Source organism: Strongylocentrotus purpuratus, unplaced genomic scaffold (assembly GCF_000002235.5).
Source record: "Strongylocentrotus purpuratus isolate Spur 01 unplaced genomic scaffold, Spur_5.0 spur5_scaffold_21, whole genome shotgun sequence".
Classification (NCBI taxonomy): domain Eukaryota; kingdom Metazoa; phylum Echinodermata; class Echinoidea; order Camarodonta; family Strongylocentrotidae; genus Strongylocentrotus; species Strongylocentrotus purpuratus.
Window position 1 is genome coordinate 17,515,238 of NW_022145607.1, and position 22,262 is coordinate 17,537,499.

Genomic DNA, 22,262 nt, shown 5'->3' on the forward strand with positions numbered 1-22,262 from the left:
CTGTTGGAGAGGAAAAGGAAGGTGTTGGAGATCAGAATAGACCAGTTCCTGGCTGTAATCATAATGTTCAACTGTTCAAAGTTGGAAATTGAAGTTGGTATTGCACATCATATATTGTTCCTTTTTTGGTCAAGAGTCATTGTGCACAAGACGACTGTTTACAATTTTAAAGGAAAACAATCATTAAAACAAAATTATTTGTCGTTGTCGATATGTTTGCTTGAAAACGTAGTATATCTCTACAAAGAAATTTTGATGACATTTGTAATAAATCCACAAATATAAACTTAGTTACATAGAAATTGGCTTGCTGTTTTTGTTTAAGTGGAGATGAAGGTAAATGTACATTATGAGGAGTTTGTTACGAGTACATCAGCAGCACTCATTGCCCTTCAGTTACCGGTACATTAACAAAAAATGTATAATTAAAAAAAAGTTAGACACATTTGCCTATCATCATTTTACCTTTGGTGTAACATTGCTCTGGATATTTAAATGGAGATGTTTTCATATTTTTAGCTGCAATTTTCTTTATACATGTACATTATTGACAAATACATGTACATGGGTATCATTGAATCAGTATTCAATAAAATGATATGGATAAAAACAATGATTCTATAGTGTGTACAGTTTATTTTGTGAGTTACCATTGCTTTCTCCAAAAATTGTTGTTGGTCTTGTTTTTGGTGTTATGATTATGATGATAATGAGGAGGTGGAGAATTATATTTTATTATTTCATTTATTATCATTGTACATTAGCAAACATTGTACTTGCTTGTGATTTCTTCTATCTGTAAGTTCATTAGTTGTACAGTGTACGTCTTTTTGTGAATTTACACCAGTAATTTTACAGGTGGAAGATACATACAGAAATTTTTATGTATCGGTACATCATTAAAATGCAAACAAAAACAAAAAAACAAACAAACTTTGAAAACAAGGATATATTGTTCAAGCAGTCATAGTTTTGAAACACAAAGTACATGTATTAAAATTTGCTCAACTCCCACTTCTGTAGTGAAACAAAATTATTTTCCAACTTAGAATACAGGTCTATATTCTAAAGGCATTTAAAATCTAGCTTATATTTAAACATAATACAGTAGAATTAATATTTATTTTTATGTACTGTATCTACTCGAACTTTTAACAGCAAGAGGCATCACTTCTGGGTTTGTGAGTCGGACTGTCTGCCAGTGTTTTATTCTTCATCACTATATCGAGGGTTCAGTGGCACAAAGACGTATCTCCACATATTGCCAATTAAAAAGTATTTGATATCAAAATGTTCAGAAAAATGTGGGCTTTCCAGGAAACACAAAGACTTAACCCCACCCAACACCCCATTGAAGTCAATGGCTAGTGAAACGTAGACTTAACTCCTTAAGGCCCAAGTGCTCAGTGAGTGAAACTTTTTCTCAAAATGGAGTTAGGTCTTTGTGTCTCTCGATATATACATGACACTGGTCAGGACATAAACAAGTTACATAACAGAATGCCTGATCTTATTTGTATGGCAGTTATTTCTGGAAACATTACATTGATACAACAGGTAGAAACGGGTTTCATTTCAGGAAAGCTTTCATGAGAATTATTTGGCAAACATTGGAATGTTATCAATTGACATGATTAACTACATAGGTATTTCAGTTTGATTATTACATATTGATGCAAAAATTGATAAATGTCATAAATATAAGTTCTGAGACAACTCTCAACTTCTAAGCCCATACAAAATTAAATATATTATTAAATTAAGAAATTTAATTGATACAAGCAATCAAATGGCACATTATAGCAATAATATTGGCAGCAGCAAGAATTAAAAGAACACAGAAATGGCAAGGTTTTAGACCTTTTAGGACATCTATTTGTCAATAATGACAGTCATTCTCTCAAATTTTACAAACCAACAATTATAAAGAAAGAAGCTTTCACCTAGAGCAGCTATTTGCGATTTAAGGATATCATAAAAAATACAAATTACATGATAATGATAATGAAAAGAAAAGACTACATTATAAAGGACATTTTAAGCCTGAAAAAGTTCATACCATAATAATATAATATAATAATGTAATTTTATTGCTATCCCCAGACTGTTGAAATGATATGTACTTAGATCCTCTTTACTCCAATACATTCAGAACATTTGACCACTAGATCCAAGTGCACTAGTAGTGATTCAATTATGAAAATAAATAAAAATAATCTCTTTGTCTTAAAATCATAGATTACCCTTTTTTTTCCCTTTACTTTTCTTGCTCCTGTGGCAGACCTAGGATTGTTATGCGGAGAGGGGGGGGGGGGGGGGGGGGGTATAAGTCAGAAAACCTGGTGACATGCAACAAAAATAAAAAGGTTATCAGGATTTTGGTAGGCCCATTTTTGCTACAGCATTCTCTGACGAGAGGGGTCATCAATCAGCCCATTTTTTTTACTCTTCTTTTCCCTCTTTTTTTTTTGGGGGGGGGGGGGGAATGTATGTATCCTGGATGCCCCCTGGATTCGCCACTTTTCTTTCTGTCATTTTCTCTTCTTACAAGTACTTGTAAGTAATACACAATTAAAACCCAATCACGTTACATTGTTTATACAGCTGCTATTTAGTCTTCTTATCCGGCGAGGGCACCAACATTTTTTCCAGGTTTCCAAAAGGAAACTCTATGGATACTGCCAGTAGGATCGCAGCAGTGTAGGCCAGAGTAATGATGGCTGCAACCTCAAATGCCTGCAAGACAAAACAAATAACATATTTAATATCCATGGGACATATTTTGTGAGCATCCCGACACTCTAGCAACTTTACATACTTGTACTACCATCCTTGAACAGTTATTTCATTATAGAGGTGCCATATATCCAGGGGTCGGTGACACAAAGACGTAACTCCATTTTGGCCATTTTTTTTAGAAAAAGTGGTTTATGTGTCACTGAGCACTTGGCCTTAAGGAGTTAAGTCTATGTTTCACTAGCCCTTGATTTCAATAGGGGTGTTGGGTGGAGTTAAGTCTTTGTGTTTCCTGGAAAGTCCACATTCTGATATCAAATACTCATTTTTGCAAAATATGGAAATACGTCTTTGTGTCACTGAACCCTCGATATATAGTGGAGTGGTTCAACACTAGCTTGATTAGAGATGCAAATACATGTACTTATGAGTCTGATCCCCGGTACAGCATTTGTCCTTATAAGCAAGGCATTTTTATCTACATTCTTTTTATCAAGCTGTTAAAATGTATCTGGTAAGATGCGAAAGTACATTAGTTTGCTCAGCTTTTGAATGTCGAGTGTCTGTAAGATGGCGGTGCCTGGTTGGAATGCTCCCCTGGGAGTGGAGAAGGTGCATACATTGTCTGTGTGCACGCAAGCCTGAATCAGATCGATGAATGGGCTTATAATATAGTATTTCGTTAAAGCTCTCAGTTTTAGCCCATTGAATGAAGCTTTAAAGCCCCACTGCACTACTTATAGCTACTTTGCGCCCTCTATAGCAAACAATCAGTGCCTGTTGGTCCCCCATGATCCCCTTTTTCTTCTGTTACTTGAGAGCTGTTTTGATGAGATAACCCCCTGTCAGTGACCTTGCAGGGAGGTCTAATACCCCCTGGCCAAACTAGTGCAGACAGGCTTTAATACATGTCACATATTCAATGTGAAAGTACATATTACACTTGTATACATGTCATTATAACAAAAATTTAAAAAAGAAGAAGAAAAAAAAGATGTGGTTTTTACCACTGCATATCTGAACAAGGCTTAACGCTGAGTAACTTACAAGCATATAGATGGAGAAGAAGTAGTTGGTAGCAAAGTTGCTGATGTAGATCGTAATAATGATAGGATGTAGAAGATATGCAGAATAGGTCAGACGGCTCATTGGTATCCACAGCTCCCAACTCAGGAAGTCGTTGATCCAACCTAAATAGCATAAGAGAATTAGACGGTGTACATTAGCCAATGCACTGTACTACTTGTAGCTACTTGCTCCCTCTATATAAAAAACAATGCCTAAGAGGTAACGATTGGTCCCCCATGATCCTCTTTTTCTTATGTTAATTGAGAGCCGAGTTGATGAGATAGCAATCTGTCAGTGACCACCCTGGGTGCTCTAATCCCTCCTGTCCAAACTAGTACAGACGACCTTTAAAATTCCCATAATATGTGGATATTTGTTTACTTTTTCTAAATAACATTGTGGCATGAACTCAAGGTAGAATTCATAGCACGTACAAAGACAAAAAATCTCCACTTCCTCCTGAAGTATGAAATGTGGTTTGTTGCATTGAATATTACAAGGAAAATAAAATTGTACGTATAGCCTTCCAGATAGCAATACACGTTCAATAACAAAATAACCTCTCTTTAGAAATTTTGATACACTTATTAATTCACTCATTGCTTAAAGGGATTGGGTATCTTTCTCTCAGATTCTGAAACAAAACCATGGATTTAGCTCATGCTGCAATCATAATTGTAAACCTTATAAGGTCAGTCAGGAACCCCATGACTTTTACAAGCCGATCGCCTGTCTGATTATCAAGATAGTTATGATTGGAAATAGAAATCAAATTTTGCGTTTTCCTCACGGTTTTTATAACACTACTAGTCTATTGGGAAAAATGAGTATGGTAAAACCGGTCACTCACAGATTTTTACTTGTTTGAGGCACTTCTGGATCATTTTGAAGTGCAATTTTTTTTAGGGCTTTAATATTACACCATATCAGACACTGATAACAAGTAGGGGCATGTATCTCAGATTTATCATTGTTAAACGATCCCTTTAAACATTCATGTTGCCAATTTAAAGAAAAGCCCTTTTAACTCTGGTCCTTGGATCATAGATTTGAAACTCACCTCCGTATCCATAGTGACAGGCAAACACAACCCAAGAGAGACTGATGGCCCAAGCGAACCGACACAGAGCCATGTAGACTGCGTTCTCCGTTGGACTCAGTGGGTGGTTGTTGTAACCTCCATACAGCCCATACACACACGCCATTCCGATGGCTGTAGCCGCACACCATCCTATAATCACAACAGACTATAACGAAAACAAGAGGAGACACAAGGAAATGATTATTAAAAAAATGAACAAACAAAAAAGAGTAATTTACAAGTGTTGGAGAGACCACCAAAAAAATTCTTTTCAGAAATTAACTATTAACCCTTACTGTACTGGGCTATTTTGAGCACCTCGTGACTGGCCGTCGATGATCTCGGCCGTCGAAAGTCTGATGAACACAAAAATTTGCATGTTTGTAGATATTTACGTAAGGAACAAGATGGTATAATTAGTTGTTTCCTAATATGTAAATTTTTGTCGTTATAGCCTAATTAATTCCCTATGCAAAATGCTAACTTTATGCATTTTACAGAAAACTACATATTTGTCTGTAGACTTGTGAAGAATCTTGAAAATGTATTGAATAAATGTTTCCTTCATCTCAAATTCACGAGGTTACATTATTTTTATGATATTTGAAAATGCATAGGTTAATTTGCAAAAAATGATGTATACGCAATTCATGAATATCAAATCTGGAAATATACAGGGAACTAGAATCATTACAAAAATTGTCAAACTCCACTTTTTGAATGTTAATTGAAACTCTTTATTCATATGAAACTTCTTTTCTAACACAAAATAGTTATTTTGATGTAATTAATAATGATAATTTATGCAAATTTGATGTGATTTTCAAATATTTATTTTCTTTTGTATTTTATTGTTTTTTATTTCTTATTAGTACGGGTTAAAGAATACTGTAGTTCAATTTTCCACTTGACCTTCAGTTATGTAACGTTGGTTTTATGTTGCCAAAATAATCGATCATTCCACCAAATTTCACATATCTTCATATACAGTTTACCATATACGTGTAATTTCAAACTTATTGCAGCTATTTTCTTTATCTCTTTACCCGGTAGGTCAATTATTTCTGAGTCAGGCTTCTTTAACTATTTGTATTGCTTGGCATTTGTGAGATTTAATGTACCTACTGGTAACTAATAAATCTATATCTGAATCAATTTCTTCCCCTGCACATTGTTATGTTTTAGTTGTGCTATCCTGCTTGGAAGCTCAGGGTTTTAGGCATTTAATTATGGTCATATGAGCATATTTTGATACCTCATTTGTAACACTGGTAGGTCACTATTCTTTCTTTCTTTCTTTATCTCTTAAACATTTTTTTTAAAGTGGGGGGGGGGGGGGGGGGGGCATTCTGCGGACCCTGACATGTAGGCTTCTAAATAAGCAGTTTTGCCTGACTGTAAATTTGGGAATTTGTCACTTTTTATCCATCAAAGGCATAAAAAGTATAATTTACAAAAAGTGAGTAAAATCCTGGAAAAATTGTGTCATTTCAGCAACATTTTGTAAATCTTTGGTATCGAATTAGAATTAAACCATGTTTTACAGTACGCCAGTGGTTTAGTGCCTCACATAGTACAGTAATGATGCTTTCCAGCAAATAATAATTAAAGGCGATACAGTACTATAATTAAGTTATAGAAAAGTTATCATACCGGATGCAATTTGAAACTCTGTTTCTTGAGTCGAAGAAGAAGGTATCCCATTGCCATGCCAACCATGTAAGGTGCGATGCGGCAGTAGGGCTTGTCATAGATCACTTCCTGAAAGGTTTGATTTATATCTGCAGGTGGATTTGGATTAGACACATCCCTGTGAAAATACAAAAAAAGAGAAAATAATAACAATAAAATCAGGGTTCCTAGAAACGTGTATCTTATAAATCAAGGTAATTTTTTTCTTTCATTTTCATTTTCATTTTTTCATTTTGATTTTTCACATACTGCCTTATACATTGTTAGTTCTGTTTCCAAGAAAAACAATAATTATAATAACATATTGGTATTTCAAATAAACATCATAAGCACATGGAGAATATAAAATCACTTTAGTTTGCTTGTAGTTACTAGTGAATTGAGGACATAGTGAAATTGGAAATGAGAAAAATGTGAGAATCTCACTCACATCAGGGAAAAATCATGGGAAATTCAAGAAATTTGAGTGGCTGAAAGAAAAGAAGACGTTCTCTTCTATTTTGTCCGGTGTGCAAAAAGCATGACCATTTCAAACTGGATACAGGTTGAAATAATTATAGAATTATTAAAATCCATCAGAAAAAAGAAAACAAATCAGGGCAAATTTGATGAAGATGGAAACCCCTGTTATATACAACATATTCACTATCAACTTCACATTTTCAAATTAATAAATATTGACTTATACCCCAAATCAATGGCCCAGACCAAAACTGTGTATATAACCTTTCACTCGATATACTTACACAAAAACAACAGAGAAGTTGTGTTTAGCCATGAGTACACCAGTAGTAATGGAGCTGACCACACAAATTACTAGCATACTAAGCAGTCCAAGCAATGGTAGTCTGTAATGATAAAACAACAGTAGGGAACAAATATTTTTACAATATTGTATACATATATATTTAAATATATATTCATTTATGTAGCTATAGTACAATAGCTATATTAACTGTCTTCATGTTTTAGAATCTATGTACTGCACATGCATTTATATACAGTTTTCATTTGTCATTATGTTTATCAAGATCATATGAATTAGTGAGAGAAAAAAAAAAGAGAAGAGTAGAGTGAGAGAGAGAGAGAGAGATAAAGAGGGGGCGTAGAAGATTTAGGAAATGTAGTAGTAGTAGTAGACTCTAGTAGTAGCAGCAGAAGCAAATGTAGTAGAAGAAGAGGCAGAAGAATAATAACGAGAGACAGACACAGGGGAGGGGAAGGATAGACGAGAAAAAAGAGGAAATAGGGCATACAGTGTATACAAAGATATGAAACCAGATAGAAAGAAAAAAGAGATATGAGGGGAGAGAATAAATGTAAATTGTAACTTACTTGTGTAGCATGATGAGCAGAAAAGGGCTGATGATAAAAAACTGCATATCATTAGCTAGATACCATACCCAAGCAATACACTGAAACAAATCAAAAGAGAAGTACATGTATAATCCATTGGTCAGGTACAGTCAAACCTGCTTTAGTGACCACCTGTCTACAAAGGCCACATTTGTTGTTTCCCTTGAAAATGGTTTCTCATTGCTCATGTACTAAAAGAACCTGTCTACAAAGACCACCTGTCTACAAAGGCCACATTTGTTGTTTCCCTTGAAAATGGTTTCTCATTGAATCATGTACTAAAAGAATCTGTGTACAAAGACCGCCTGTCTACAAAGGCCACTTTTTGTGTTTCCCTTGGGCGGTCACTATAGACAGGTTTGACTGTAATATATACAAATCTAACTGCTAATCGCTAGCCTATAACGTTTGCTTTGTAACATGTGTAAGCAAAGTTGTAAGAAGGTTTGAAGTGTATATAGCAATGAGAGAATTATTGGTAAGTCGTCAGTGACTTTTTTTCTCCAATATCACCTTTACTGTTCAAAAAACAACAAATGGAATTGCAAATTAAGTCCACGTTACTTTTTTCATAGAATAATGTAAAGGGCAAAATAAAAATGGGCGGAAATAAAATGGGATAATAATAATATTAATAATAAAAACGTTGCTTATATAAAGCGCTTAATACCACCGAGGTCTCTAAGTGCTATGACAAACAAAATAGACTGATAAACAATTACATATTAAACAAAACAAAAAAGTGCAAATAAACCTACAAATTCCAATCATGATATAGAAGGTTATACTTACATTATCTTGGTAGAAGTTATTGATGTAAAGCAGGTTGACCCACCAGTACTTGGAGCAGTACGGATCCGAGACCGTAGCCTGCCAGATAGGTCCTGAACCAAGGTAGGGTTTCAGATGGAGCCAGATCAACATGGTCATACCTAGCGCTGGGGTTAGTCTGATGGGCAGAATTAAACACAATGAGGATAAAAAAAATAATGCTTTTAGTTAGCACAGCTACAGGGCACTACACATATTTTTTCTAAGGAATTGTGTTTAGCTATGCCGAAAAATTAATAATAATACTAATGATAATACTGATGATGATGAACATAATAATAATAAAGATAATAATAGTGATAATGATGGCAAAGATAATACCGTAATGATAATGATGTTGGTGATGATGATGATGATGATAATAATAATAATAATGATAAAGATACTAATAATGATAATGATGATGAAGATGATGATAATAATACAAACAATGGCTTCTTATACAGCACTTTAATCTGTTATGCTGTGGCACTTATGGTGCTTGCATTATTAGCTCGAGCCGAGCTAGCATTAGATGTTTTGCTGGAAGCAATCAAGGAATTATTTCCGGCCAAGTACCCATTTACCTAACCAAATTTGAGACTGGCCAATCTACATGTAGATTAATGTCTTTCTAAAAGATGTTAGAGCTACAACTTATACGACTTCTATAACTTCTACTATAACGACCTGTGCTATTACTCCAACTATCATTCCAATACTAAATGTAGTAGTGTAAAAATTCATTTACATAATACAAATCCTTACCTCCAGTATCGATGGAAATAAAACCAGAACCAAGGAAGCTTCCCTCCCGTCTTTGCCATTTTACCCAGAGCCATATAAGCAACCAACAAGCCACTGTAAATGCAGTACATTCAAAACATATATTACATGAACATGAAAAAATAGTGCAAACAATCTTGTGTAATTCAGAATTTCAAATATTAAATGTGTCTCCAACTGTACATTTGCTATAAGTGTTCATGGAATTTGTCAGACCCCTGGCTTTCAAGATTCTATGATGTAAGTCTTCTGCATCATTTCATTAAAAAGAAAAAAACTGGTTACTGTGTGGTGTCAAAAACTTCCTCGCTAAATGCCCCTAAAACAAACATATAATGTATATACTGGCAGACATCACACAAAATGCACCCTTGTCATTAGATGTGAATATTTGAATAGTTACAATGTAATTAGTGACAATGGATCTCTTCAATGCAAAATGCTTTAACCACTTGTTATTTCATAATTGTTTGACAGTACTGGTGGCCCCCGCCCCCCTCTCCCCCAATCAGTGATGCGAACACCAAAGAAAGATTCCCTTTTTAGACCGATTAATGCAGTCATTTTTCATTTTGTTTAAACATGCATTCTTACCTGAGAAAGAAAAATGAATCAACTGAGAAAAATGCATTGGCCACTGCTTGGAACCCAAATCGACCAATGAAATCCAAGGCAACTGATGGATTCCCTGCAAAAAAATGAAAGAAAAAAAAGAAAAAAATGAAAACATGTAGGTTATATGTCATCAGACTATACATTTAATATCAAAGACCATAACACAAGCAGAGCTTAATCATCATTTAAAGCCCCACTGCACAACTTATAGCTACTTGCGCTCTCTATATAGCAAACAATGCCTAATCTGTGACCATTGGTACCCCATGATCCTCTTTTAAGTTAAGTGAGAGCTGATTTGATGAGATAACCACCTGTCAGTGACCATGCAGGAAGGTCTAATCCCTCCTGTCCAAACTAGTGAAGATAGGCTTTAACTTCTTAAATATCAAGCCCAAGACAAAGTAGGCTGGAATCCCAGGAAAATGCATGTTACGCCACAATCATATTTCGTCCACAGGAACATTGATTTAACAGTTAATTAGCTTGCTTACCCACAACTCCTGCCATAAGAATAAAGAGTGGCACATGACCAAGGATGACCCAGGTCATACTGATGACCCGAATGCCGTTCAGACAGCCTATACCGCCCTCACTGGTCTTAGAAGACAGCAGTTTTGTGAGGTTGCGATTAACAGCAAAGCAGAGCAGGAACTGTTGCCATGCCCTGGTGCAAGCTGGTATAGAATAGAATAAGAAAACACACTCGAGTATATCATAATGCATTGTCAATACTACAGAATACATACACCTGTACATGTTCATGAACTTGTAAGGTGCTGTAGTCTACATCACCAGACTGTGGATCACAAGGTACAGGGTTTGAATTTTTGCCACGGCACTAATGTCCTTTAGCAAGACATTAATCTAAATTTGCCACTCTCCACACAGGTGTATCACGGCACTAATGTCCTTTAGCAAGACATTAATCTAAATTTGCCACTCTCCACACAGGTGTATCGTAAAAGGGTACCTGGTAGGAAATTATTCCTTGAAGCTGGGCTAAGCCAGTTATTAAAAGTAGTTTGTAGACACCTTGACCATCCCCTGGGATGGATACATCGTACAGTATAGTTATTATCAATAATATTATTATTTTCAATTTTAATATTACCATCATGATTCACACCTGCAAACATTTGAAAATAAGAATTAGGAATTTTTAGCACGGTATGCCTTTAAAAAAAAGAATTTGCACTTGCAGTGCGGCAGCCTAACTGGCAATACGCAGTACATCTGTACCAAAAAGCGAATACAAATTTGCTCCCGATCATGCAGCCATTCAACGCACACAATACGTAAACTCTCAAATCGCTTTAGCGCCCCCCCCCCCCTCCAAAAAAAAAAAATCTACTACAGATTATTCCTAATGGTTGGCAAGTATGCATGAATATTACTATTATTATTACTCATTATTGTTACTATATAGTAGTCGAGGTATTATCATTATCATATCGTTCAAAATTCACCTGTCGGGACTTCCTCCAGGTCTTGCGCCCCTTGGTCCTCCTCCTCCATCGCACCCCTATCATCACCTCCAGAGGGGCTTCTCACTCTCTGGTAGGGGTAAGGGTCTGATGTCCTGTTGATGACCAGCTTGTGGGTGCTGGGCGGGGCCTTGTAGTTTACTGAACGCAGGGTGGTGTCTAGGAAAGCCCCTAGGAGCATCAAACTTGCTAATAATCCAATAATCGCCCTATATAGATACATAGAAGGATACCATTTTATACCTTTACAAATAAAATCAAATCAATATATTGAAATAGAATCCATAATTTTAGATTATCATCAGTGAGGAGGTGAGTTGGCTCAGTTGGTTAAGCGTCTGCTTGTCGAACCAAAGATCTCTGGTTTGAATCCCACCCAGGCGGATGACTGAAGACTGCGTTAACGTGCCCCTTCCCTTCATTGATGAAGGCTATGTTAAGTGGAAAACACTCCGTCCCTCGGATAGGACGTTAAATGGAGGCCCCGTGTAGAGGAGAGTCACCACCTTTGCACGTTAAAGAACGCACTGCACTATTCGTAAAAGAGAAGGGGGAAACCCCGGTGTAGTGGTCCACCTGCACACCCCAGTATATACATCTGCAAGAATCTTCAGAATTGAAGGAGGTAGATTCTCCATAAGAGGAAGTATACAATTTTACCCAATAATTCTATCACCGCACAAAATACAAACAAGGATACCCTAAATCAAATCAAATCAATTTATTTGTTACAGGTTTGGGACAAACTGAAACTGATTAACATCTTCATTATCCTTATATTTACATATGTTTTCAATTATTTGTCTGTTCTGCTTAATACATTTTAACATCTATATCACAAGATTTGTTTTGGGCTGTCATATTTTCAAGCATTTCACTTACAATGGCAGTTCTTCCGCAGATAATTTCCCAAATATTGATGAAATACGATACATGTACTTTGACAATTTATATTTTAATGATTTTTCTATAATAAAAGTTCTGTATATTTGCTGATTTATGATCCATTGTTAGAAAGTACTTATTAGTATTATTTGTTTGTTATGTTACCAAAAATTGTTTATATTCATATGGCCAAATACAGAAGAAAAGATATATAATCAAATTGAATTCCCCAAGTTTTAGGGTGAAGAAAAGAGATTCTGCTTTTTTTACGGAGAAGACACAAGAAACCACAAAAAAATCAATAGAGACAAAATAAGATTTGAACTCACATTGTAACAATAAAACCGATACTGTTGTACGGAGCAGGGGGATCTTGAGCACAGACGACCGAAGAAGCATTGACGGCTGTAATGTTGAAAGGAGCTTCCACCAAAGCTTTAAAATATCAACAAGGTCACGGTCACAATGTCAAGAAATAACTGAATACTTTCCTCTCCTTGATTAAAAGTAGCAGTGTAAGAAAAGAAGTAGGCCTACATGTAGTAGTAGTAGTATAGTAGTAATATAACTCTGTATTTGTATACATTGTACATTAATAATAATATTGATAATAAAAATATGATAATACTGATACAATTACTAATACTAATGCATATATTTTTTACTAACACTAATGCTAATACTAATTGTTTGATCATAAAGAGTGATAGATGAGATCGATAGATTAGTTCTGTTGAACAAATTTTAACATGTACAAAGTATATAAATTCTATAGTAACATTAACAGGTAATAAGAATCTAAAAATATTGTATTAAAGACAAAATAGAAATACCCAAGAACTGAAAATAATGACGTAGCATTGTTGACCTAAACGTATACAATAAGACTGAAGTCCATGCTAAAGAAGCAATACTTGTATGGTGCAAGCCTAAAAGACTTACCAGTAGTTAGTTATACATGTATATCATTAATAGAGTTCGGTCAAAATAGTCATTACAGTGTAATAAAAAGCAAAAAGTGAAAGTATTGAGAGAGACAGTTGTGCTATGGAAGGAATATTGGAGATCATGAATTTTGATCTTTGATCGCAACACTTTGCAACTTTAAAAAAGGAACTGCTTTGATAGAAACTAAGAGTTTGGAAATAAAATGAAAATGATCTTACTCAGTAAGTCTTGTAGAGCATACAGTATGTCGTAGTCTGAGCAAGATTGTGGTACACACACTCCCCACATCAACTGAGTTTTCTGAAATGAGAGAGCAAAGATAACTATATTTTCATTTCATTTATCTATTTCCATGTCAGATTAAAACAATGATATATAATATTCAAAATAGAAACATATATAATGACATACTGAAGTAGGAGGATCATGAAAGGTACATAAATGGCCCATTACAAATGAGGGAAGGTTATTCCATAAAACTGAGCCGTTTTGTAAGAGAACTTGCTGATGATGTCACTATCAAGTTAACTGCATGATAATGTAATCAGTGGCAAGACAAATCTTGTCATATGAAGTGGTCAAAGGCCAATTTTTAAAGTCAGGTATCTAGCATTTGGTTGGCTGTATTCTGGAATCTGTGTCAGCATGTATTCATTAATGGTTTATATCACAAACAGAAGCTGTTCTCTGAACTTTCATCTGTGCTGGTTGGTTATTTACTGACTTTTGTGAAAAAAAGAAGAAAAAAGATCATCATACCACAAATAAACCAACATCAAGAAAATGAAAAACTGTTTATGCAAATATTTCTACAAGGGTTATATTTTACAAATTATTGCCAAGTTGAGAATTCAAACACATGCATGTAAGATCTGGCAATGCAAGTGCACACATGTAGTGTAAGAAGCCTGTAATTTTAATCATCCTGAAAACAACATCCAACAAAATGTCATGTATCTATATCATCCGTGAAAACAGCTGTACATGAAAACATTGGCAAGGGCGAAGGAGATGAAAATAAAAGTTATATATTAATTTTAAAATACTTACACCTGTAGGACTTGGAACACTAGAACTATTCTGTGGTAATGTAAGCTGTAGGTATGACATGCAGAAATTAAAATCTGAGATGCTCATGCATTCATCATAGTGGCCCATCCATACTGCATTACCGGCCAGAAGACCCGACTCGGGCTTCCCAAAAGAGTCAACAACTGCAAGAAAAATATCAATAAAAGTCAGCCTTAATTGGAATACATGTATCTAGATCATATATTTTATTCTGATAAAAAAATGTAGTATGCACTGTGTCAATATTAGATTCTTTTTTTAATATTGAGAGGAAATTAAAAAATTTTGAGAGCAAATTATTTCAAATTAGATGTAGCAGACATTAAGTCTGATTCTTGCATGAGATGTCAGATCATATATCTGCCTTGTTGCGGTTTATGAAGATAAGGAAAAAGTGCATGGACATCAATTCATCTCATTGGGCTAGGTAACTGAAGAAGCACTCAGTTTCAAAGCCTAAACCTCCCAGTTACAGGACCACTAGCTGCTATATCTACCACCAATTCTCAAATTTGGGGAAACCCTGGTGTAGTGGTCCACCTGCACACCACAGTATATACATCTGCAAGAATCTTCGGTATTGAAGGAGGCAGATTATCCAGAAGAATTATACAATTTTACAGAATAATTCTATCACCACACAAAATACAAACAAGGATACCTTAAACCAGATCATATCAATTTATTTGTTGCAGGTTTGGGGCAAACTGAAACTGATCAATATCATCATTATCTTCTTTCAATTATTTGAAGAAGAAGAAGAAGAAGAAGAAGAAGAAGAAGAAGAAGAAGAAGAAGAAGGAGAAGAAGAAGAAGAAGAAGAAGAAGAAGAAGAAGAAGAAATGGAAGAGGAAATGGAAGAGGAAGAGGAAGAGGAAGAGGAAGAGGAAGAGGAAGAGGAAGAGGAAGAGGAAATGGAAGAGGAAATGGAAGAGGAAGAGGAAGAGGAAGAGGAAGAGGAAGAGGAAGAAGAAGAGGAAGAGGAAGAGGAAATGGAAGAGGAAATGGAAGAGGAAGAGGAAGAGGAAGAGGAAGAGGAAGAGGAAGAGGAAGAGGAAGAGGAAGAATTCATATCAACTTGCTCACCCTGAATCAGTTCACTGGTCTCTGATGCCATGAGGTCAGCTAGGTCAGCCTCACACTTGCTAGATACTTCACCCTGGACATGGGGCGTCATGGGAGGGCGTCCTGCAGTGGCCATCTTCAGTATCATGTCAGGGGTCATGAACCCAGATGTCACTTGAATACATAATGAGGTAACGATGAAAAGGGTGTGTATACCCATTTTTTTACTACATGATGAGCGTGGCTCGAAGAACCGCTTGTTGCAGACTAAACGTATCATAGTAGAATTGTGTTGTATTAGACCTGGAGGTTAAGAATACATTTAAAACAGTAATAATTAAGAAATGTTATGCAGATTCCTGTTCTTGTCAGATGGACCCATCCATGCATATGTGACTGTCTATAAATGGTTGATCACAGCGTGGCTCAGCACGATAGTTAAAGTCACTGATTTTAAAAAGATGTTTGAGCTGATTGGGTTGTGGACTATTTTCAGAGAAGCATCTTTCCCTAATAAGTAAAACAAAAACAAAAAATGAAATGTGGATCTACATTGTGAAATTACTGACGTTCAATTATCAATAATTGATTCCTCTGGTTTATTAAAACACAAATAATTCTTCTAAGAAATATAATTAAGGTTGTATAATTATTTGCAAATGGTTTATATTAAAGATAAAGACCAGTTATATGCGATTGCATTGTGCAAGAAACGTTGTGGAATCGATCAGAAACGGTTGATCATCCAGCATACAAGTATTGGTGTGTACTGCAAGGTTCTGGAATCATCACTCTGATAAGAAATTTGGCCCAGTCTTGGTAAATTATGTTACAATTAAGCACTGTACACAGACAGATGTACATGGGACTATGCGACACGTGCGCGATATCTATCAGGTCCAAATAGATATAATAATTTACCAAATATATCAATTAGTAGGCTGTTTCTCGGCAAAATTTGTATCATCACATATTAGTCAAAACATATTCTTTCACATGAAAGCTTCCATTTCATTATTTGAGAGGGGGGCATTTCCAAAACTGGTCTTTACCTTTAAACAGTTCATCTGAAACTTTGCTAAAAGTTTGCTAGAGCTCACTCAGTTTAATGATGAAACTTGATATTTAAATACCTCATGAAAGGAAATTTGTCTATTTTGTATGTACATGACAAGACATTTTCAAAAATCACAACAGAGTTTTAGGGATCCTTTGATCTCCTTTAATAATCTTCTTATTTTTCTTCTCCTTCAACTTTTCCTTCCGAACAGTGTCAACAGTTAAAGACGCATAGCTGGCTCGCATGTACCGAGGTCTTGTCTAAAGTCTATTGTTATTTCCCAGCTTAAGAGTACAACGAAGCCTGAAGTTACTGAACAGTGAAGTCAAACATTTTCTATCCCTTTTTCTTTAAAATTTAGGCTGCTACTAGCTAGGAGTCGGCCTACTATATACACATTTCCTCTTGCCTTCAGATTTGGGGAGGGAATTATTTGATAACACGTAGACTTGATGATCTATGCAGACATGAAACTCCTGAAACTTAAAAAAGCAGAACAAAAATATTATGGTTTCCAGAGGCTTTCCACTCCTAGTCCCGCCCCCCCCCCCACTCAGTGTTATTTAGGGTACGCATATGCGTGTTCCAGGCGACCCCCCTTTTCAGCAAAAGTCCGGTGTGTAAAGTCAATACGGGTCGACCTTTTTCTTTTGTTATGAGCCGGAGAGTTTTGGAACATGCATGGTATCCCTCCGTTCACGGAGTGGGGGGGGGGGGGGGGGGGGGGGGTGGGCGGGCTCCTAGTCCTACAAATACAATGCATGGCAACGGGGTCTAACACTCGGTACCAGTAAATGTTTTTCATTGATTCTATTTCTATAAATCATCTGCTAGTGTTTAATAGACAAGAGTAGGCCTAGAGTAGAATAGAAATTAGATCTACTAGAACAAAATTGAGATGGCAACAAACAAAACAATGTAGACCTGGAAACTATATTGCAGGAAGGAATGATTGCATTCTTCCAATAGGTCCGATAATAATAACTACTAGGGTATAAAGAGAGTAGACTACCATATAAAGGCCACATAGTCATATCGACTGTCTCATGATAGGGAGGCCAATGCCAAAATCTAACTTTTTAATTACTACATGTAATTTGTTTATAATAAAACAAAGATTAAAAGAAAGTATTTTCTTTCACTAAGAAATTTCACCCATCTGCCGACTCCAGAAGTTCCATCAAATAGGAGATATCCAGCTCTTTTGTAGACCCTTCCTTCTACGCCTATCCTATCCGTACGTAAGAGCCTTGAAACAATTATATTTCATGTCGCAAAATTACATTCATAATTAGACAGGCCCGAGGGGATGGGGCGTGTCATTGCCCGGACAACAAGTTCAAAACTTCGCGCGAAAATTCCATTCATCATCAGCGGCTAGCCTTGAATCGGTCGCACACACCGACACAGCTTGGTGATTGCATTGCAAGCCGCAGTCCTGAAATCGAGCCATGGAGGGACAAAACATGAACGGACAGAAAAAATAAACGTAGATCTACATGATTGTAGTCAATATAATCCTAGAAAAGAATTAAAATTAATAATTAGGCCTACCTTAAAGGTACTATGTCCCATTTGCAGGCCAAAAAAAATGAAAAAGTTAAATTCCAACTGCATTTGAAAGATAATACTAATTTAGAACTTCCCTAAAAAAGGTTGGGCTTGAAAATGTCTCTTAACCCTGCCACACCACACTATCTACGGGATCTTTATCACCACGATGGCGAGGTGTGGACTTCAAGGTATATTCAAGGTAAGGTATATTCAAGTGGGAAAGTAACGACTATTAGTTGTCAGAGCCCAAAATTAATAGTCTTGATTTTCAGACCATTGTACCGAATGGTCATACGTTTTAAGCTGCGCAAAGATTCAATCAGTTTATTCTTGGCCATCACAAGAAGTGGGTTATTGATGTAGACAAATGCTCATGTACCCTTTAGAACTCTTCTCATGTATGCTATTACCAAAGAAGAAAAAAAGCCAGTCAGTCACTCAATAGTGTCTGACAGTGAAGTCTAGCAAGTAAATGGGTTTCCTTGCATAATTTGAATATGAGGACACTGCTAACGTTTAAATTTCACAGATAGGACATACATGACATATTCATAATTCCTGCAAAGTTCTACAGCATATGAGGTTGGCTGCAAAAGGGACATAGTACCTTTAAGGTGGTATTCCAAATCCAATATTATTTCCTCATGAGTAAAGATCAATCTGACACTGCATTATCAACGATCGAGAAGTTACGAGGTCCAATTAACATCCATCTTGCAGCGAACACAATACGGAATCAGCATGCAACGTACGTTCGCAGACGTGTACTATATTATTTCTCTCTCTCTCTCGCTATAGATCCTATACGTCATGTACGGTACTCACTAACCATGTATCATACACAAAACACACACCTTCAAATCATGGCTTTCATTCCAATTCTCAATTGGAGTATAGACTGCTCACGTAGACTTTTTTTTGTACTGAAATATCTTTTTTAACACTTCTTATACATTACTGCACGACACTCGTATCTAGTGCTGTGAGAATAAGGTACTATAAGTAAGACTACGCTTGGAGCACGATCTGACCGGAGCTCAGACATGTCGCAATAGACTCTCTACCCTTTTTTTTTGGCGCGAACAATGACGTCACTGTTCACAGTTTTCCTTCTCATTTTGAGATGGATGTAGCTATAGGGCTCAAACCAACACAAGATTGACAGAAACATCGTATTCTATCTACCTTCGAATGTTCAGTTTGGAAAAATCTGTATTTAAAAAGATATAATCTTTTTTCTTTATATTTTCTAGTTGTTAGAAGTGGCAATTGTGAACATCTGAAATGTTGATCTCTATCAAAAGTTCTTTACTCAAAACGGATCCCATATTTTTAGGGTCTACCTTCTGCCAATGAGAAGGTTTTTAGTGAGCAAACCTCTACGCCCTCTAGGATTTTCCTAGTCGGTGGTGGATTTGTTGGATTCAAATACGTCAAAATCTGCAAGATCGTCAACAAATGGTGAAAGACCGTTACAGATCCGTGATTATAGGTATGTTTTGAAATGTATTATTGTATTTTATTTTCATCAATTTTTATTTTTACATCATTTTTTTCTTTCTGCTAATTTTTTGAAGTGGACGACGAGCGCACACATCGTAGGTGTAGAAGCCTTACGCCCGGGCATTGGCCTCCCTACTCATGATTGTCATCACGTACATTGATATTGGAAAGACAAAACTTGTTGTTCATGACTTACCATTGAAATTTGTCCTTCAGGCCTTCCAGCTGCTATCTGCTGCATTGGTATTGTTGATTAATTTGTTAACAGGTTGGTTCTAGAATAAGTAGAAATTAGCGTGGTCATCATGCCTTCATGGTCATGGTTCTAAAGTTCTAGGCTGATCATGGCCCACTCGATCAATATGTACACACGAGATCATGTGACCGCGATTCTTCGATGATCACCTGATATAGAGATCGAGAGGGGGCGGGGAGCGTCTTTTTTAAACGTATAACCTTGCCATGCATGCTGCCCTGCATATTAATATTTGAATATATGAATATTTGCGTTGGTACGGTGTGATGGAGAGGCAGAATGAATCCGTCCAGATTCTGGACTTAACCAGAATGTCGCAATGATTATGGATATGACCTGGGTAGTCATTCATATTTCATATGTACGTTTGTGAAAGAAGAAATACAATGAACTATTTATAGTTCATTTTATTTCTTCTTTCACAAACATTTGTATATAGAATTTCAAATATAACTGGAACAGCAGATTATCAATAAGAGAAGCATAATTTGAAGTGCAATAGTAATGTTCAACACAGCTAGACGCGTACGCAGGGGGGGGGGGGGGGTTAACCCCCCCCTTGAATTTCATTTTAGAGCAACCTCCCCCCCCCCCCCTTTTGTGGATTTTTTGAAGAAGAAGAAAAAGAAGAAGAAGAAGAAGAAGAAGAAGAAGAAGAAGAAGAAGAAGAAGCTTTTTTTGAAATTTCGAGACCAAAAAAAAAGAGGGTACTCTTACCCCCTTACTTTTTTTTTTACCTTTCTGTTGGAAATGAAATAAATATGAATATGAATATAATATGAATATGTATATAATGAAAAGGAAAATATGGGAAGATATAGGATGGAGAGCGAAAGTGCAAAACAGAACAAAACAACAACAGAGAAAAGTTGAGATGGAAGAAAGTATATTATTTGTATTGTTATTATTATTATTAGTTTGACTCATCATAATGATATAATGAGTCAAACTAATAATAATAATAACAATACACATACAAATACAAATAATAATAATAGTAATAGTAATATTGATAATGATAATAGTAATAATAATTACAATGTTATATTGTTTTGGTAATTACTCTGGATACATAAACAAATATTGAATAAAATGTAAATTCTGAGAAAATAACTATAATGTGAATGTTAAAGTGCTATATGTTTATTCTCGTTTTATGTTGTATGTATCATGTTACATGTACATTTTATTTATTTTTCTCTGTGAACAATGCATGTAAACGAAACGAATTTCCTTTTGGACCAATAAATTTTGAATTGAATTGAATTGAATTGAGTATAGGTGAAATGGTGATGGGAAAAAATATAAGAGAGAGAGAGAGAGAGAGAAAGAGAGGGGGGGGGGGGGGGGGGGGGAGAGAGAAAAGAAAAAGCACAATTATAGAGCAAAACAAACGAGTTTGCTAATAAATGAAGAAATGTTGGTAAGGTAAAGCAAGGGCCAGCCTGGAAAAGAGGGGGGGGGGGGGGGGGGGGGGGAGACAATGAAGCAAGAAAAAAATAAATTACATACTAGTTCATATGTGATGACATCGTTTTTACATTAAATATTTTCAGCATAATTACTCAATAAATGTAATTTCAGTTTGCGTTTAAAAACAGAGACACTGATAGAGCGAGTTACATCAATAAATAGGGAGTGAGTTCCAACATTTGGGACCAGTACAAGCTAATGTATTCAAAGCAAAGGCAGTTCTTACACGCGGTAAATGGAGTGCAGTTGCCTGTCTTGTATTATTACTGTGAATTTGACTGTTCTTTCTAGCTGTACTAACGCATTTGGGAGAGTATACCCTTTTCAAAATCATACATGATTGAGCCTAACTGCAAGAGATAGATATCTTCTACCTTTAATAGTTTATTACTATGAAACAAAACATTAGTATGAGCACGATAACATTAAAAACAATTCTAATCACTTTTTTCTGAGCGACAAGTATCTTAATATTTCGTTGCGTTTTTAGTGACTTCCCCCATGCCAACTCCATAATTGAGATAAGGCAAAATCAGAGTAGAGTATGAAATAAGCACAATTTCTTGTGGCACAAAAGAACGTAATTTATAAATGACACCAGTACTTTTAGACATAACTTTACAAATATTACTACAATGTGATGCCCAAGTCAGCTTCTCATCAATGTGTAACCCAAGAAATTTGGTGGAAGTTACCCTCACAATAATAGCATCATCAAAAAGTACGACTCCAGGTAAGTCTCTTATATTAGGGAATTACTAAAAAAAAGCATATAGTTTGTCTTTTGAAGGTTTAAATACAACTTATTTGCACGGA

At 35.8% G+C, this 22,262-nt stretch overlaps 1 protein-coding gene across 1 annotated transcript; it reads right to left on the minus strand.

The window, feature by feature from the left end:
* Positions 1 to 2,471: 2,471 nt before the first annotated feature.
* Positions 2,472 to 20,166, minus strand: LOC589333 (nose resistant to fluoxetine protein 6). The gene is made up of 16 exons (XM_030995199.1): positions 19,914 to 20,166; positions 15,622 to 15,903; positions 14,515 to 14,678; positions 13,683 to 13,764; positions 12,846 to 12,951; positions 11,614 to 11,840; positions 10,639 to 10,821; positions 10,124 to 10,217; positions 9,512 to 9,604; positions 8,726 to 8,882; positions 7,913 to 7,992; positions 7,324 to 7,425; positions 6,539 to 6,695; positions 4,865 to 5,051; positions 3,784 to 3,926; positions 2,472 to 2,736 (listed from the first exon to the last, which is right to left on the minus strand). Exons 2-16 carry the CDS (start codon positions 15,878 to 15,880, stop codon positions 2,608 to 2,610), a joined length of 2,163 nt encoding a protein of 720 aa, XP_030851059.1. The 5' UTR covers positions 15,881 to 15,903; positions 19,914 to 20,166; the 3' UTR covers positions 2,472 to 2,607.
* Between the last annotated feature and the right edge of the window lie 2,096 nt (positions 20,167 to 22,262).

Excerpts from the sequence above, each read along its gene's own strand:
- LOC589333 (XM_030995199.1), bottom strand. The coding sequence starts at position 15,880 with ATGATACGTTTAGTCTGCAACAAGCGGTTCTTCGAGCCACGCTCATCA. Across the intron at positions 5,052-6,538 it reads AGAGTTTCAAATTGCATCCG|TCTGTTGTGATTATAGGATG; the intron begins GTATGATAACTT and ends TTTTCGTTATAG. Across the intron at positions 2,737-3,783 it reads TCTTCTCCATCTATATGCTT|GCATTTGAGGTTGCAGCCAT; the intron begins GTAAGTTACTCA and ends TTTGTCTTGCAG.